This window comes from Henckelia pumila, chromosome 4 (genome assembly GCF_033568475.1).
Source record: "Henckelia pumila isolate YLH828 chromosome 4, ASM3356847v2, whole genome shotgun sequence".
Taxonomy (NCBI): Eukaryota; Viridiplantae; Streptophyta; class Magnoliopsida; order Lamiales; family Gesneriaceae; genus Henckelia; species Henckelia pumila.
In genome coordinates this window covers 112,666,962-112,686,060 of record NC_133123.1, presented here as the reverse complement: position 1 = coordinate 112,686,060, position 19,099 = coordinate 112,666,962, and the positions used below count along the sequence as shown (strand labels likewise).

Here is a 19,099-nt window from a genome sequence, read left to right as displayed (position 1 = left end):
CCCAAAACAATCTAAGGTATTTAACTAAGACCAAACTTTGAAAATTTACTCGACTATAACAAAAAATAAATCAACTTACAAGAATATAATTGTTATTTCCCCTCTTTCTGCCCCATCTATTATAAAATTAGTCCTAACTAATATTTTACCGTATAGTATTGCCACAAGAAGCAAGCTCATGTTGAATAATCCTATCAAATTTCTTGAATTTCGAAAGAAAGATATTGTTTTGAAAAAATCAAATTTGTTTATAGTTATACACTACATAGTATTAATTTGTGTATATTATATTATATGTTAAATAAATATTTTAGAAAATATGTTGATGAACAATTTGAAAAAAAAAAAAAGAAATTTATAACATTTTATATTTGTATTAACAAGAGTGTTAGTATTTTCTCTCCAGAGAAAGATTAGTGTTAGTATTCATATTTCTTTAACAAGATATTGTGATTAATTTAAAGAAATTATATTTGAATAATAATAAAAAATAAAAAAAAAAGGTAAGAAGATATGGCCATATGGGGCACCAAATGACACAGATGAAACGTCACTTTCTCTGAAAATAATAAAATGACACATAAACTTATTGAAAACAATTAGTTTTATATCCCTTTCAAAAAAAAAAAATAGTTTTATATCCTTTTAAAAAAATAGTTTTATAAATTATTATTTTTTTCCCTCGACTTTGTACATTTAAGTTGACCTATTTTTATTTTGCGTTTTGTTTTGTTTCTTCAAGCAATCGAGATTTGTGTTTTGGCCCTGATTTTCGGCTTATTTAACTTGAGCACTGATGCGGAGTCATATTTGTTAACAAATTTTGAATCTCGAATTCCGATGTCAGCATTTGAGTAAAATTTGACTAGAAACCCTGTCAAATAAAATAAAATAAAATATGACTAGAAACAATATATATATTTTTTTTTTAAAGAAGAGAACAACTTAAATTACTCGAGTAAAACAGAATATTAATTATTTTAACCAACGAATTTGATTATTTAAAAAAAAAATCATTTTATAGTATACATATATAAATATAGGAATGAATGTTAGCTGTTTATACTAAAATGATAGCGGACAGTACAACGAAATTTTTTAAATCTTTTAAATTGTACGTGACTCGACAATCAGTTTAAGAAACGTCACAACAAGCCATTTGATTATTTCATGAGACTAGTTGAAATTAGAACGTCAAATTAGAAAACTTGCAAAACTAAATTAAAACACCTATAAAATATTAAATACCCGCGCCTCCCTTTGTTTCTCTCGTACCCTCCTCCATCCTAAGTCCAAGTCAACATCGATCCATGCCGCCAAGTTTCGCCAAACAGCCGCCGGCGGAGGAGCAGCACGGCCACGTCCGGCCGAAATACAAGCTTCATGAAATCAAATCCGGTGCCGTCGAATCCGTCAAACACTTCGTATCTTCCCATCACTGTGCATGGCTAACAGCGGCAATCCTCTTACAAATCGTAACCATATCATTCTTCCTCAACCGAGCTACTCTACCTTCGCCGTCGTACACTACTGCCCTCACGTCGGCCCAGGCACGCCGCGACGATGTCTGCGAATTCGGAAGAATATATGTATACCATCTGCCGGCTTTACTCAACCAAGACCTTCTGGACAACTGCCATGAACTAGCCCCGTGGAGCTCCCGGTGCACCGCCCTCTCCAACAACGGATTCGGGCCGCCTGCCGCCGAATTAGCCGCTGTCATTCCTTACAATCTCACACCAGCTTGGTACTGGACTGATTTGTACGCGGGAGAACCCATATTCCATCACAGGATCATGAACAACTACAAGTGCAGAACCATGTATGAAGACCAAGCTACCGCGTTTTACATCCCTTTCTACGTGGGACTCGCCGTAGGAAAACATCTATGGTCGAATTATAAGTCCAAGGATCGAGATTTCCACAGCTTAGCCATGCTGAACTGGATCAAGGATCAATCCCCATGGAAGAAATCAAACGGCTCCGATCATTTCATCATGATGGGTCGATTAACGTGGGACTTCCGAAGGTTATCCGACAAGGACAATGAATGGGGGTCGCGATTTCTTTACATGCCACTTATGAAGAATGTTCTTCATTTAACGGTGGAAAGAAGTCCATGGGATCCACTAGAAATCAGTGTACCTTACCCAACACCTTTCCACCCTCGGTCTGAATCCGATATCGATAAATGGCATGACTTTATACGAGCCAGGACACGGTCGACCTTGTTTTCTTATGTTGGGGGGACACGGAAAAGTTTCAAGAATGATTTTCGTGGTGTACTGATGTCGTATTGCAGAAACGAGTCGAGCTCATGTAAACTCGTAGACTGTTCCATTACACCATGCTACGACGGAGCACCTGCTATGATCGAGGCGGTCTTGGATTCGGTTTTCTGTTTGCAACCCAAAGGAGATGGATATACTAGAAGATCTGCATTTGACTGTATGTTGGCCGGCGCAATCCCGGTATATTTTTGGAAAGGAAGCTTTGAGAACCAGTATGAATGGTTCTTGCCAGTGGAAGCTGGGAGTTACTCGGTATTTATTGATAACAACGATGTTAGAAATGGGAGTGCAATTATTAAGGATGTCTTGGAGAAATATAGTACAGAAGATGTGCAGAGGATGAGGGAGAAGATTATTGAATTCATGCCCAGGTTTTTGTATTCAAAGTCTAATGCAAATTTGGGGAGATTTAAGGATGCTTTCGATATCACCATGGATGAAGTTTTGAGAAGGTTTAAGAAGCAGAAAGACGGCGTAAACGTATGACGACCAGAGATTCATCTTCACCATATACAGCTCATGAACTTGATTAGATTTTATACTGTTGGATTTGTTAGTAAAAATGCTGTAATTGTGATTCTTGGAATTAAGGGAACATTGTATCATCTAATGCAAACTCTTATCAGTACCTTAAAACAAGAGGTACATCAATATTTTCACATTACACCTTCATATGATATCTATCACTTATGTAGAGATCATTTGTGATTTTCTGGCCCGACGTATTTGTTACAGTACTAAACAATTCCTCGTCACGCATGGGAATTGGCAAACGTGTAATCGATGTAGTAAAACAAGATGGCTAGAAGTGAGATGTCAATTATTTTGTCCTATACAGCACATTCAAGTATCTTGTTGATATCATATTTAAGGCCAAATGATAAAGATCTGGGTATCACAAACACACCTATTTCTTGCTCTTGCCAACCTTCTGGTTGGCACGATCCTTGAGAGAAGATGAAGCAGAGGAGCATGAAGAGACTCCTCGAACCCTTTCACTTTCGGCTACGTCTTTGTCGAATGCTTTGTCAAAATCTTCCATGATTTCCATGTAACGTGCCTTTTTCGCTATTCTTTCTTCCGGAGTGCCCTTATCCAGAAACAAAGTGCCTAGAGTATCATCAGCTGCAAGGTTATCAAGAAATTCGGAGCAGTGGGGAAAATAGCGCCGCCCTGTTGCCACTGCCATTTGAGGAATTTAAATGAAAGAAGAATTGCATAAGAAACAACCTTTTTCATCTTGTTCTAGAAATCCACAATATGGTTCGAGTTTTGATATAGAAAAAAATTGGCAAATGTTAGACTATAAATACCAGTTCTCTGAAGGGCTAGCAACCTCTGCTGGCGCTTCACAAAGTCGGATGTTGTTTCAGTCAAATCTACCTCTCCAAAATTTCCATCAGAATCTTCATAATTAGCCGAGAGTCCGCTAAACTCTGTGGTTGAAGTTGCTTCAGCTACCTGCATCGCTAATTCAGCTTCCAAAGGGAAAAACTTTCGAGCCAATTCCACTGCAGCAGAACACAAGTATTGAACATGCATAAGAACAATTTCAAAGTCTAACAAATTGTCAGGCAAACACCTTTATTTACTAATTTTTACCTCGATTTTCAAAATACAGAAGCCCCATTGCTGAATCCAACACATTCCCTGCTGGTGGATTCGAGGCCGAGCCCATCTTTCTCTCCAGCATATCTATACACAATCGATCCTTATTTGTGAGCAAACCACGTTGCTTTTCTTGGGTAAAATCCCTTGGCCTCGTCAACCTTCTGCATATTTCCAGAGATGTTTGTCCATCCAATGTAGTATCATGTACCGATGCATCACGTTCCAGCAATTGAATAACTACATATGGATCCCTACGTCTTGCAGCAATATGAAGAACCGTGTACCCTCGAGAATTCCTTAGGTTAATATCTGCTTTATTCAAGCTCAGCAACCCAATCACGGTTTTAGTATCGCAATAAGCTGCAGCATAATGAAGAGCACAAGCTTCATCTAAGGTGACATTTGATTCATCCAAAAGCATATTCAGTAATGCAATGTCCCCTAAGTCGAGGGCCTTGTGAATTTTCCTTATATATCTGTCATTAATCGAGTTTTCTTGAGTTGTATCATGGGATCCTTCTTGCATAGATTTGATGCGACGTGACTTGATACCAGTAGAAACCTGTTCGGGAAGCTCCTTCTCCATTACTATATCGTCAAGATTCGACAATGCTATTTTGCGGACACAATGTGATTGAAGTTGTTTCAACTCGCAGTGGAACGCGACAATGAGGATTGGAATAACATCTTCCACGCAAGCTTTGTTGGCAAAATCAATGAGACGGCCCTAAAACATAAAAAAAAAAAAAAAAAAAAAAAAAAGGAATATTATAGCTATGTATGGATAACTTCAAGGAAGACTCAAAAGCTAGGCCCCCTGGGTTCTTAATTTAACAAAGTTACGTACAGAAAAATACTGAATATTTCACAGATATATACCAGGTATTTGAGCTGTTATACGAATCACCATCAAGTAAAAGAACTACATGGAAATCATAAAGCATTTGCATATAAATCAATATAATGATGCAGAATCCCTTGAGAAGGGATATTCACAGAAACATGAAATCTGGAAATCTAATCCACAAGATAAACAGAGGACACAGAGCAAACCTGAACAAACATCACAAGCTCTTTAATCTGAAATTTCACAGAAGCATACATCATTTGCACCGCGCAGTCGATGGCAGGACCACAAGCATCATGAGCACAAGATCCATCGACACAAGTCGATACCTCCATAGGAAAATCCTTGATCCTTCCGGTGTACAGAAAATATAAGGTGACCCTTAATGCTTCATGTCCTATTCTTCTATTCGGCACTAAATCAGACATGATATACTTCAGCTTATCAATCTTTACGGTACTATCATTGGCACTTTTAAATAGTACATGAAAGAATTGGCTCCGTGCGGCTAAGATACCGCGATTAACACCCACAATGGTTCCCTCAACTTCTATATCTGCATCATTATAGTCATACTCACTATCAACCACCAGTTTTTCAAAGCAGCTACTCAGTTTAATCAAACTCAAGTGCTCGGAACTCGTCCCAACTTCGTAGCTGCTAGCCACATCAGATAGAAGAGAATTCGAGTCGAAGCCCAAAGATTCGTCGCCATTCTCCATGGTTAACCTTTGATATATGTACTCCTCGGATATTACTCCAACAACAATAAAACACCAATCTTCATAACATTTATCTATGTTCCCATCATATATTAATGGTAGAACCAAACATTACATAAATCAAGCACATCACAAGATTTAAAGATCCCAATGCCAAAATCCCTCAAAAATCAAGAACAAATAAAGCAAACTCTTGTAGAAAAAAAACCTGCATTCACAACAGGTTACGGTGTATTGAAAACAACACATGCAAATTCAGCATCAGCGTATTCTTCCCATCTCCAAATAAAGCAAAACACTCAAATCCAAGATAATTCAACTCTTCTCACATAACCCATTTCCCAAAATAGAAACCGAACACGATAGTCAATCAATATATTTCATCATTACCCTTCGATCCAAAGTCAACCCCAGTACACTCACAAAACACAAGCTGCCCACTAAACTGAATCAGAAGACAAAATGATTACGGAACCATCCAATTAATCCACCAAAAATCCAGCACCCACTAAGAATTATCCAAAGAATCCAACTTTTCGTCTCCTGATTTCCTTCTTGTCGCACAAAATCAAGAAAAAGGAAATATCTGAGTGGTTTCAAGATGACAAGAAACGAAGCAGGAGCTCCTTATTTCCAAGAAATCTACTGGGCAAGAATCCAGAGAAATCACATCTGAACACGAAAAAATTCTTGTCACCTGGGAAAATGACAAGAGGAATTGGATTAGGACGCTGAAATGTTGTACCCAATCCCAAAGCTCTGCTGACCAAATCTTTCTTTCACACCCACACTCTTAAATCTTAAGTCTTAAGACACACACACGCTTCCAATTGAACACCTTTTTACTTATATTATATTTGCAATAATTGGATGTCTAGTCTAGATGCTTTGAATCTTCTCGAATTTCCAAAGTGTAACTGTCGAGAAGAATATATATGCTTGCTTGCCACTCAAGTCTCAATAATGAAGTGAAAATAGTTTGAATTATTACAACTGTTATATATATGAATGACCAAGTTAGGATAATGATTGGAGATCATAGGAAATGGCGATGGTTATATTTTAATTGCTTGTGTAAATTCTTTTAATATTCTTTACTACATTCGCATGTCTGAAAAATCGTAGAAACATATTTGCTAAATCAATATGAATATGATCTAATTTGTATGAAGAAACTATGATCCAATCCTCTGGTATGTGTGTGTAAAAAGCTTTTGTACACATGCATAATTTTACTTGATCCAAATATTCTTACAATTTAGTTTAATATTATAGTATTTCAAATAAATTGTAATAGTGACAGTGTTGTTAAAACAGTAGGGACTAATCTTAATTGGGATCGTTGTGAATTTTTCGACACTAAAATTGTGATGGTAAAATGTTTGGGTACTACTAAAAGTTTTCAAAAATATCGTAAAGTATACGAGTGTATTTCCCGCGGTTTTTACAAAAAAAATCGAAAAGTATACGTGTCCTGGCACGTATGGAGCCTTGCCATGTGTCGATATCAGATTCGATTTTGTGGAAATGAAATAAAACGAAGAAATTCTTTATTATCGAAATTAACTATATGAGTAAAATCATTTTGACAATGACTCGTATGGAAAATATAGTGTGCTTGGTGTTAAATTGTATACGAGATGAACAAAAAATTCTTCTATTGATTGATTGTGAAAGAGAAGGAGGTACAAGTATTTATATCTTTTCTAATAACCGCTAATCGTTCAATTAAGAAGAATAAAATCTCACTAAGTGCCAACCAAGCAAACTAATATACGTTCTAACTAATTACAAAATATATCGTGTAACACTTGGAAAGGTAAGATTGCAACTTTGTATGAAAATGAATTTTATCAGTTAGTATCTATTGTGAATTTCAAATTTAATTTGCAATATATTGATGGATCTTTGCTATTTGATGGATATTAAATAAAAATCATCCTTTAAGATTAATTCTCGCAGCTGATTTTATCTACTTTGTTGGATGTTTCTGCTGCAACATGAATTCTTCTTCCATCAAGAAACATGCCAAGTATATGGCTTGACCATTTCAACAATATACGGAGATGACATTTTTTCAGTCCCACACAACACATTTAAGTCTTTTCTTGGTCTCAAATTTAAGGCCATATCTCTAACCAACCTTACGAATGGCACCACACTTAGGATCGGAGAAGATCATGAAGTAGATGAGCACGAAGACACGCCTCCAGCCCTTGCCCTTCTATGTTCGGCCTTATCTTTGGTCAACGCTATAACGACATCTCGTCTAAGTTCCATGTAACGTGCCGCTTTCATTCGTCTCTCTTCAGGAGTGCCCTCATCTAGTAACAAAGTGCCTAAAGTATCATCATCAGAGAGCCTATCAAGAACTTCGGAGCAGTTTGGGAAATAGCAACGACCTGCTGCCACTGCCATTCGAAAAAAAATGCAACATTAATTTAAATGAAAGAAGAGTAGCTTGAAAACAACCCTTTCTATTTTGGTGTGGAAACCCACAATTTTTTTTGAATTTTAATAGAGTTAACAATATTGGTATTGTAAAAATTTACCTGTTCTTTCAAGGGCATGTAACCTCTGCTGGAGCTTTACAAATAGCTCAGACGACGTTTCTGTTTCATTGAAATCGAACTCTCCAAAATGTCCATGCGAATCTTCGAAAGCCAAGAGTCCAGGAAACTCCATCGTTGAATCTGCTTTGGCTACTTGCATTGCTAGTTTTGCTTGTGAAGGGAATAGCACTCGTGCCATCGCCACTACGGTGAAAAATAAGAAAGTATAGGAGGACCATAATTAATTCCAAACATGAAGTTCAATAAATTGTCGAGTAAACTAGTTTATTTGATCATTTATACCTCGATTTTCTAGGAGAAGAAGGCCCATCCGCAGACCGTAAGCAGCCATTGTTGCGGACTCTGGCACGATATTCCTTGATGGTGGATTCGAGCACATCTTTCTCTCCAGCATATCTATACACAATCGATCTGTGTTTGCATTCAGACCATGTTTCTTTTCTTGGGTAAAATCCTTCGGTCGTGTCAGCCTTCTGCATATTGTAAGAGATGTAAGCCCATCCAATGTAGTATCAAACACAGAAGCACCATGTTCCAGCAATTCAATGGCTATAAGTGGATCTTTACGCCTTGCGGCCACATGAAGAACCGTGTAACCTCGAGAATTCCTTAGGTTAACATCTGCTTTCTTCAAGTTCAGCAACCCAAACACAGTTTTAGGATAGCAATATGCTGCAGCATAATGAAGAGCACAAGCTGCATCTAAGGTGACATCTGATTCACCCAAAAGTAACTTAACTAATTCAATGTCCCCTGAGTCGAGGGCCTTGTGAAGTCTCCGTATATTCTTTTCATTCACTGAGTTTTCTTGAGTCGACTCGTGGGATTCTCCTTGCTTAGATTCACTGCGAAGTGATTTGATATCGGACAAAACATTGTGGGGAAGCTCCTTCTCCATTATCATATTGTCAAGATTGGACTGTGCTGTTCTTTGGACACAAAGTGTGAGAAGCTGCTTCAATGCACAGTGAAACGCGACAAGAAGGATTGGAATAACCTCGTCTGCTGAAGCTTTGTGGACCAAACTAAGGAGCCGGCGCTAAAATATATAATGACTATGAATCATCAGAAATGTCAATGCATAATTTCAAGAAAGATGCAAAGGGCTACAGTCTCTGATTTCATTCCAAGAATCAATCCACCCAAATTTGGCCTTGCTTAACACTTACCAGAGTTAGCCCATTCATTATTATATTTTTCTTAGTTGTGCAATGACACAGACACGATAAGTTTTCATATTTCATAGTTATAGGTGTTTGAGCCGTTATACAAGTCCCCATGAAGATTAAAACAACATCGAAATTCTAAATTATCAGCATCCAAATCATTAACCAGTGCATTGTAAGAAACTTGCACACGGGATCTTGCCAGAAACATAAAAACTAGAAAGGAATCTGATTTAGAAAAGATCAACTGAGGTCACAGAACCAACCTGAACAGCCACCACAAGTTCTTCAATCTGAAAATTCACACAAGCATAAGTCAATTGCACTGTGCAGTCTATGGCAGGGCCACAAGCATCATGAGCACAAGATTCATCGACACATGTTGATACTGCGGTAGGAAAATCCTTGATCTTTCCAGTGTATAAATAATTCAAGATGACCATCAATACTTCGTATCCTATTCTCACGTTCGGGACTAAATCAGACATACGATACTTGGGCCTATCCATCTTTACAGGGCTTCCGTCGGCATTTTTAAATAGGCAATGAAAAAACTGGCATCGTGCAGCTAAGATGCCACGGTTGACACCGACGGTGATTCCATCGACTTCTATTTCTGCATCATTATAGTCATAATATTCACTATCAACCACCAGTTTTTCAAGACAGCTACTCAGCCTACTCAAACTCAACAACTCGGAACTTGTCCCAACTTCATAGCTGATGGGGGATGGTATATTATAGTTGCCAGATACATCTAAACGGGAACTCGAGGCGAAGCATAATGATGCAGTACAGGAGTCATTGCCATATTCCATAGATCATAACACTTGGATATATATATATATATATATTACTACTCTAACAACAATAAAACAGTCATCTGCATGACACTTCCCTTATATATTTGATCATATAGTCTAACCCGAAAATGCATAATCAAGCCCATCACAAGATTCAAGCTCCCAATGCCTCAACAATCAAAACCTGTTCACTCTTCTATAATAAAAATCCGCATATACAACAGTTTAAGCTGCATCTAAAACAACACATGAAGATTCATCACCAATATTCTATTTTTCTCTACAAATAAACCAAAGCAAATTACTCAAATCCAAGAGATCTTCAGTCTTTTTGCATAACCCATTTCCTAGAATAGAAAACAAAATCCATAGTCAATCTATACATGTATCATTCCCCCTTCAGCCCAGCAGCTCCAAAAAGTCAACTCCCATTTATTCATAGTACACCAGCTGCCTACCTACTCAACAATATATATATATATATATATATATATATATATATCAGAAGACAAATTAAATGGATATCGAACCGTTCGTCTCGATAGATTTATTGTCGCACAACATCAAGAAATGGAAACCAAAGTCGTTTCCCTGAAGCTACAAGAAACAGAAGCTAGCAGCCGCTCTTTCTTTCCAAGCAATATATTGGGCAAGAACATACTCAGAGAAATCACATCAGAACATGAAAAGATTTTTGCCACTTGGAAAAATGACAGAAAAGTTCGATTGTGGGAGTTGTCCTTTTTTTGTTGCCAATCCTAATAAGGCTAATTTGGCTTTCCAATTCTCACTCTTTAATTCTTAACACAGTTGCGTGCAAGGATGATATACCTATATATAATACATGCAGCAAGTGCAGGCCATTATTTATCAATAATATATTTGTAATAATTAGCCTTCTAAATGGGAAGTTATTTCCTTTTGTTAACATTGTTTTTTTTCTTAAAAAAAAAAAAATTTTCTTTTGGGCTTTTTCATTTGTATTGAAATAATTTTATGGACGAAACAAGTAAGATGATGCGTTTTTCATTGATTTTTTTTTATTCAAAGTTTTTATTTACTGATTTTAATCGGGTTTTTATTGAATGAAAAATATTATATTTACTATTTTATTAAGTGTGTGTAGCCTGTTCTAACAGTTTTTGGTGTCATGGTTTGTTTTATCCAATTTTTTTTTCTTTTGTACCCCACACTCTCTCTTCAACTCGGTAGATAAGATCCTAGCATATGGGTAATACCAAAACCATGCATCCAACGGTTCGTATTTTTACACATAGGTGTAATTAATTATATATTGTTGACGTGGCAAATCATGGGACATTGGATCTATCATTGAGATATTATCCATATGCTAGGTTGAAATCTACCCTTCAACTCATTTATCCCACATTTTCTCTCAACTGCTCGCATCATCTATTCTTTTATCATATCTCTTTCCATCAATTAAAACTGAATTTCATTCATGACTAATTTTTTATATATATTTGAAAAAAAGAAAAATAAACAAGAATTTTAAAATTAACAAATTATTCAATATACAATACATTATATTTGTATATAATATTTTATACACGCAACGCATGTTATCCGTCACTTGTATTTATTATAAAGGGGCCCCCTTGACTTGATCTAAATAACAAGTGTAATCTCTCACTATTTGGGTGGTGAGGTCGGTATTCCAAGAAAACATAAATCATAAGTAGAGGGGAATAAGTGAAGCCCTTTTAAGCAACTGTTTTCGAGAGTTTCTAGAAACCTGTTTGCACACAAAAATTGGTTAATGGTGGGTGTTTCACGCTTGCCAGACACGCGCGTGTATGCCAAAATTGATTAAAAAAAAAAGAAAAGAAAATATATAGTTTTACCGTCGGTCTCAGTTATACCAATTAAGCAACGAAAAACTATAGAAATAAATCGAAGGAAAATTTTTAATTGCAATCAAGACATTAACTTTACTACTAAAAAACTGAATATGGACAAATGTTTGCCATAAAAACACAAATATATAGTAATGAAATGTTCGAGGAACTAAGAAAATATATATTGGAAATATATGCTGAAATTTCTGGAAAAATATAAAACGATGAAGCATCGAAATATGCAAAAAATATGTGCGAATTCTTGCAATCGTAGTTGATTGATGATTGTGTGTGAATGATTCCCTTTTTCCATCCATTTTGCTTGCAATTTGGAAACAACTCTCCACTACACCACCTAGCATATCGTGAGTATAGTGTGATGACCCGAATCATCTACTAACCAAAGTCTTAAGAATGCAATAACAATAATCAGAAACTTAATCAGAGTTACAACGGAAAATAATACAATATTATAAGATGAATAGAAAAAATACCAATTATTAGCCTAATCTAGGAACAACCGGGTGTGAGAACCCGAAATTTTTGTAAATTGAAATTTGGTAAACTGAACTGAGATCGACTGAAATTTCAATAGACTAAACTTGAGGTAGACTGATGGGAGGAAGACTGAAATTTGGCCAACTGAACTTGAGGAAGACTGAAATCGAAGTAAACTGAAATTGAGGTAAACTGAACCGAGGTGGACTGAATTGACCAGTTGACCAAGATCAGTCCAATAGCTAGACAGAAATCCAGCTGCTCCAGATTTGTAAATGACGCTGTAGTGACCTGTCCCGGAATTACTAATTAATCACAGCTTAAGCATGTAAAATAACTTAAACGCAAAAATCAGATAATCCATCGGAGACTTAAATATTTCAAACTAGAACTTAGCTACCGGCAAAATACAACCAGTCCAAATCAAATACTACAAATACCAATGATATTATACAACCCCATCGAAAAACATACTAGAATCCAACAACAACAAAAACCTGGTACAGTACAATCCACCATGCTGCTCAAAGACCGCTACTACTTGGTCCGTCCAACTTAAGTATTGTCCCGTGAAATGGGGTGTTCAGAACAAAAACCGAGGACGTGAGCTAATAACGCTCAGTACAAATGTATGAGTATACATATGTTATGGATGCTAAATGAAAGTGAAGGATACCAGAAACCTATCCATATAGAATCCTGCTCAGTCAAAGGTGTCATGGTATGTATTAGCTGGGCCATCGCATCAGGAGGCACTTCCATACCATAAACCGTTGACATAACCGGAGCCAAATCATGGCATCCATCCACAAAATATAATAGGGCTGAGCGACCCTCTACGAGTTATAACAATGGTAAAAGATTCAACATGGTAAATACATACATCATAATATCCGTGATATAATCAATGCATATATTAGTAATGTCACATAAAACATGCAAACATAGAATATGCATATTCAACCAGGGTAACTCGAATAGTACGTCCATACCTTAGAATAAGCAACCTAGTGATACTATTTTCGGACGTTACGGAGCTAATTTTTCATTTATTTTCATCAAATAAGGACCTCTTAATCATGTTTTGCCACTTTTAAAATTATATGTCATTTTTCAACATGTAATATAGAACTCGGGTTACTACATATATCGTGTCATATATTTTTGTAGCCTTAAATGGACGACCGGTGAAAACTATAATACTATCTTATTAATATTTTTAAATTAATTCATTTATTTTCAAAATTTGTTTTTATTTCATGCATGTTTCTGTATTTCGTGTGCTTGCCTCCTTATCGATGTTATGTTATTTTACGTGGGGTAATTGGAAGCAATCTCCATTATCATGTATGGATTGCAGGTTTTGGACTGGTAATGATGATTAAGGTTTCTTTCCTCCTCTTTTCCCTTTTCGTTTTTTTCTTATGCATTTTATTAGGCTTTTCAATGGGAGTTCGTGAGCTTAATTTCTATGTTGTGTTATTTGAATTGGAAGTTATATGCCCATGCTACACTATTTTGTATATTTAAGATATCATTTTCTTGGATGGTTTTCGATAATTTTATATGTTACTAGCAAAAAGAACGTGCGACGCACGTTTACACCAATTAAATATATATGAATTAAAAACATATATATAGTTAAAAAATTGAATCTTTGAAGCTTGTGTTATAAAAAAATGATAATATAATAAGCATAACACATATAAAACAATATGAATTGAAGAAAAAAATATTTATAACAATTAAACATAAATCTAATGTGATATTTTCAATAGTTTATTCTATTTTTCACATTTTATAATTTATTATATCAAATTAATTTGAGTGATATAATTGTCCTAACATAATTGCACCCAATAAAATATATAGTTAATTTAGATAAATATATAATGATAACTAATGATCACATTAATATGTATCAAACTATAATGTTCATAACCAACCAATAAAGAGAGTCTATAAAAAAAATTAAGCATATAACATTAAGTTAAATTATCTTCTATCTTGTTAATTTTTTTTATACATTTATATGAAAGAGATAAGTAATTTATTTTTAATTGTTCATAATTATTGGTTCTTAGAAACTATTGGATATTGTACTACTGATTTTATTAATTTAATTTAATTTAATTTTTAATATATCATGATACTTGCTTTATTACCAATAAATTAGAATATTAATTAAAAAAAATTGACCAAGTTTTAGATTTTTTTCCTGATTTCCAAATTGTATAATTTTAGATAATTATTATATATTAGGTGGTATTCTGCTAACTACAATTATGATGTCATTTTATGAACTTCATTTAATAAATTATAAATTAAATTAACTATATATTTTATTGGGTACAATTATGTTAGGACAATTATATCACTCAAATTAATTTGATATAATAAATTATAAAATGTGAAAAATAGAATAAACTATTGAAAATATCACATTAGATTTATGTTTAATTGTTTATTATTTTTTTTATTTTATCGATAGTTAATTATTTATCCATTAAAGTAGTATAAGTTCATGTGATATACTAATAGGCCATATATCAACTCATTTTTTGATTAATAAATAAAAAAAATTGTTACCAAAAATATGTCTAAAAAATTAAAACTCGGTGGTCATTGTTTTTTTTTTTAAACATTCATTGCATGTCATTACAATTATATTGATATATTGTTATGATTAAGTACTAGTGAATGAGCCAAAATATATTATATTTTTTCTTCAAATTATTTGTTTATTGTATTTGTTTATTAGTTAATGTTTGATTGCCTTTTTGTCGATATAATTGTCATTTTATGTGTATGAAATTAATAAATTGTCATGAGATTATTTTTATGATTAAGTACTATTTGATAATTACTTATTAACCCAATTGTTAAAATTACATGTAAATTTTTTGGATACAATATTTTGGCTTGTTTTTTAAGATGAAAATAAATAAAGAGTTTAATTTGAGAGTGTACAAATGGAAAACCATAATGTGGTGATTTTGAAAAATAGATCAAAATATTACCTTCCAAGTTATATTGAACTTATGTTTAATTTTTAATTTTATCAATAATTAATAATTTGATGTTATAAATAACTGAAAATTTATAAACAATATTTAACCAAAATTTTATAAACAATATATATAGATTTTCGATGGTTTAATGATTAATGATCTTTGATGTTATAAATAACTGAAAAGTTATAAACAATATAATTATATTAGTGGGAATAGTTAGTTAGTTAGTTGAGAAAAATATGGGTAATTAATTTAGTCTTGATGTTTTAATGATAAGTAATTATATTAGTGGATAATTAAGTGGGTGTAATGATGTAAATATAGAAGTTTTGTTGGAAGGCTAAATATGTCAATACACAATTGAAAAACACTCTCCAATATCCATACCAAAATTTTATAAACAATATATATATATTTTCGATGGTTTAATGATTAATGATCTTTGATGTTATAAAGAACTGAAAAGTTATAAACAATATAATTATATTAGTGGGATTATAAACAATATAATTATATTAGTGGGAATAGTTAGTTAGTTAGTTGAGAAAAATGTGGGTAATTAATTTAGTCTTGATGTTTTAATGATAAGTAATTAGGAAAAAGATCCTCTGCTGTGGAGAGAGAAACAACATTGGTGTTGTTCACTGAAATAACCTTGATTTACAATATTTCATGTGTGTAATTAATTAAACATATTATTTTTTAATCCTGTGATATGAATTAAAGAAGCTGTTTTAATGCACAGTACCTTGTGCTGTTTCTCTCTCCACAGTAGAGGATCCGGATCCACTTGCATCCCAATGTCTTTTGATATTTCGGTCTGTCTACTAACGTCCATGTTTAATTCTTCTCAAGAGAGTTCATCTCTTCATTCATAGCTTCAGTCCACTTGTTTTTCTGTTTACTCGTCATAGCTTCATCATAATTATTCGGCTCTGAATACTCCACCTCCTCAGCTACTGTAAGTGCATACCAAGCCAGATCAGCTTCACCAAACCTCTTAGGAGATTTGATCTCCCTTCTGGTTCTGTCTCTTGCAAGATTATAAGTACTCAAATCTTCTTTTGGATCACTTACTGTCACATTCTCATCTTGCATCTCTTCTGACTCTTTATCTGACACAGAAGACTCCACCTCAAGCGGTAGTTTATTATTCACACTGATCTGACTGTCCTTTCCATCTGTATTCATTTTATATCCCAGTTTGAATTCATCAAACTTCACATCCCTGGTGTTGAAGCACTTTGGACCTCTTGACTCCAGGTTTCAAACCATATATCCCTTCATACCATCCGGACACCCAATGAATATACATCTAACTGCTCTTGCTTCCAACTTGTCCTGTTTCAGATGAGCATATGCAAGACATCCGAATACCCTCAAGTTGAGTAGTCTGCAGGTGTTCCACTCTACTTTTACATTGGTGTCTTGAAACCAATTGCACTGGATGGACATCTATTGACCAAATAGTATGCAGTAGATAATGCTTATCCCCAGAAGGACTTAGGAAGATAAGCATTGATCAACATACATCTGACCTTTTCCAGAAGATTTCTGTTCATTCTCTCTGCCAGGCCATTCTGCTGTAGTGTTCCTACCACTGTTCTATGTCTGGTAATGTCTTTCTCCTTACATAACTTCACAAACTTATCTGATAAGTATTTCAGCCCATTATCTGTTCTCAGGTGTTTAACTCTTCAATCACTCTTGTTCTCAACTGCCAGCAGCCATTCTCTGAACTTGTCATATGCTTCATACTTAGTCTTTAAGATTAATATTCATACTCTCTTTGAGTAATCATCTATCAAAGACATGAAGTATCTGACTTCACCATGTGTTTCTGTCCGAGAAGGACCCCATAGATCTGAATGAATATAGGCCAATGGTTGCTCAGTTGTGTGACTTCCTTGACCAAACGATACTATTTTTGATTTCCCAAGAGCACAGCTATCACACAACTCCAATGATTCGATCTTATCTCCACCTAACAGACCCTGTTTAGACAGCTCATGTAATCCTTTCTCACTTACATGTCCAAGCCTCAGATGTCATAGCTTGGTTCTGCCCTGCTGTTCCTGAATACTTGTTGTACTTCCAATAATTGTTTCACCTTTTAGTACATATAGGAGGTTCCTTTTGACAGCCTTCATAACAACCAGATATCTTTTAGACACTGAGATACTTACCGCTCCTGATTTGAAAGAATATCCCTGAGCATCAAGTGTTCCCAATGATATCAAGTTTCTCTTTAACTCAGGCACATACCTTACCTTAGTGAGTACTCGGTTAATCCCATCATGCATCCTTATTCTAATGTTCCAGAGCCCTTTATTCTTCATGATTGATTATTTCCCAACAGTACCATGCCCTGATCTGATTCCTCCAACTTTTCAAATCAATATCTTATGGGACACATGTGAAAGAAGCATCCTGAATCCAATATCATTCGTGGTTTTGATCACCTTTAGAAACCACCAATACCTCTGCTGAGTCATATCCATCTGAAACTATGGCCAGATTACCATCTTCCTTGGGTTTTTCTTGTTTCTTCCATTTCCTTTCTGGACAATCTCTTCTTAGATGTCCAACCTTCTGACATGCATAGCACTTCATATTACCCAAATTTCTGTTCTTCTATCTTCCTTGACTCTTCGATCTGGACTTTGGCCTGTATTCCCATTGGATGTCCTCTTGTCACTTCTGCCCCTCTCCATAAGTCCTTCTCCATGTGATTCAGTGTTTGTGTTTGACTTTCTCTGAAGTTCCTTGGATTGGATAGCAGACATAACTTCTTCCATGGTTATCGTCTGTTCTCTTCCATAGAGCAAAGCATCTCTGAAATTTTCATATGCTTTTGGAAGAGCATTTAGAAGTATCAAAGCCTGATCTTCATCCTCAAGAGTTACTTCAATATTCTCCAAGTCATCCAATATATTGGTTAATTCTTCGATCTGGTCTTCCAGGTTCTTCTTATCCTTGATCACAAAGGAGTACAACCTCTGTTTCATGTACAGGTGTGAGACCTCGATTCTAATCATCTAATCTCGGGATAAACAATAATAAAGCCTACAAGATTACAAGTAAATGAAATAATTTTTTAAACACCTGCACGGACCCCGTGCACACATCCGTGCACGAGTCCGTGCACGAGTCCGTGCCTACAATTTCAAGAACACACGGACCCCGGATCAAGTCCGGAAGGGGGTCCGTGCAAAACATCAAAAATAGCCAATTCTCTGCCAGCCTACACGGACCCTTACACATGAAGGGCACGGGGTCCGTGCATGCAAAAAAAAACAATATTCTGAAATGCGAGGAGGCACAGACCCTTACACAAAAGAGGCACGGGGTCCGTGCTCTGCTACACCAAAAAAACTTCAACAATTACAGAACCGAAATCAAGCAATACAACTCCCAAATTTTCATCAAAACATAATCATGCATTAAATCACAATCTCTCCAAATAAGACATGAAGTTCTAGAGTTGATCAATGCTCAAAAGGATAGAACATGCATCGGTTCTAGCTATTACAATCCGAATACAAAATATAACAAGTTCGATTACATAATCGACTTCTAAAACACCAAGGCCTCACTATATCAACTCGACCATCTAGCCATGCGATCTATGACTCGGTCCTGCCCCACCTGTTTCCAAGCACACACATACAAAGACAAGACAACAGCCGGATAATCCGGTGAGAATAATATTCCC

General features: G+C 35.1%; 3 protein-coding genes across 4 annotated transcripts; 1 reads left to right on the top strand and 2 right to left on the bottom strand.

Annotated features, from left to right (window-relative positions):
• The first annotated feature begins 1,240 nt into the window (after window positions 1-1,240).
• LOC140864216 (xyloglucan galactosyltransferase XLT2-like) lies at window positions 1,241-2,925 on the top strand. Its single transcript, XM_073268228.1, has one exon. The coding sequence runs from the start codon at window positions 1,311-1,313 to the stop codon at window positions 2,775-2,777; it is 1,467 nt and encodes a 488-aa protein (XP_073124329.1). The 5' UTR covers window positions 1,241-1,310; the 3' UTR covers window positions 2,778-2,925.
• Window positions 2,926-3,021: 96 nt separating this feature from the next.
• LOC140864215 (BTB/POZ domain and ankyrin repeat-containing protein NPR1-like) lies at window positions 3,022-6,310 on the bottom strand. Its single transcript, XM_073268227.1, has 4 exons — window positions 4,956-6,310; window positions 3,894-4,629; window positions 3,605-3,802; window positions 3,022-3,473 (listed from the first exon to the last, which is right to left on the bottom strand). The coding sequence occupies exons 1-4, from the start codon at window positions 5,469-5,471 to the stop codon at window positions 3,199-3,201; spliced, it is 1,725 nt and encodes a 574-aa protein (XP_073124328.1). The 5' UTR covers window positions 5,472-6,310; the 3' UTR covers window positions 3,022-3,198.
• A 1,110-nt stretch (window positions 6,311-7,420) lies between these two features.
• LOC140864443 (BTB/POZ domain and ankyrin repeat-containing protein NPR1-like) lies at window positions 7,421-10,811 on the bottom strand. Of its 2 annotated transcripts, XM_073268636.1 has the most exons (5): window positions 10,544-10,811; window positions 9,477-9,826; window positions 8,327-9,083; window positions 8,024-8,227; window positions 7,421-7,882 (listed from the first exon to the last, which is right to left on the bottom strand). In XM_073268636.1, the coding sequence occupies exons 1-5, from the start codon at window positions 10,575-10,577 to the stop codon at window positions 7,650-7,652; spliced, it is 1,578 nt and encodes a 525-aa protein (XP_073124737.1). In that variant the 5' UTR covers window positions 10,578-10,811; the 3' UTR covers window positions 7,421-7,649. The 2 variants fall into 2 exon arrangements, with proteins under 2 accessions (XP_073124737.1, XP_073124735.1); XM_073268634.1 differs by having other exon boundaries at window positions 9,477-10,811.
• Between the last annotated feature and the right edge of the window lie 8,288 nt (window positions 10,812-19,099).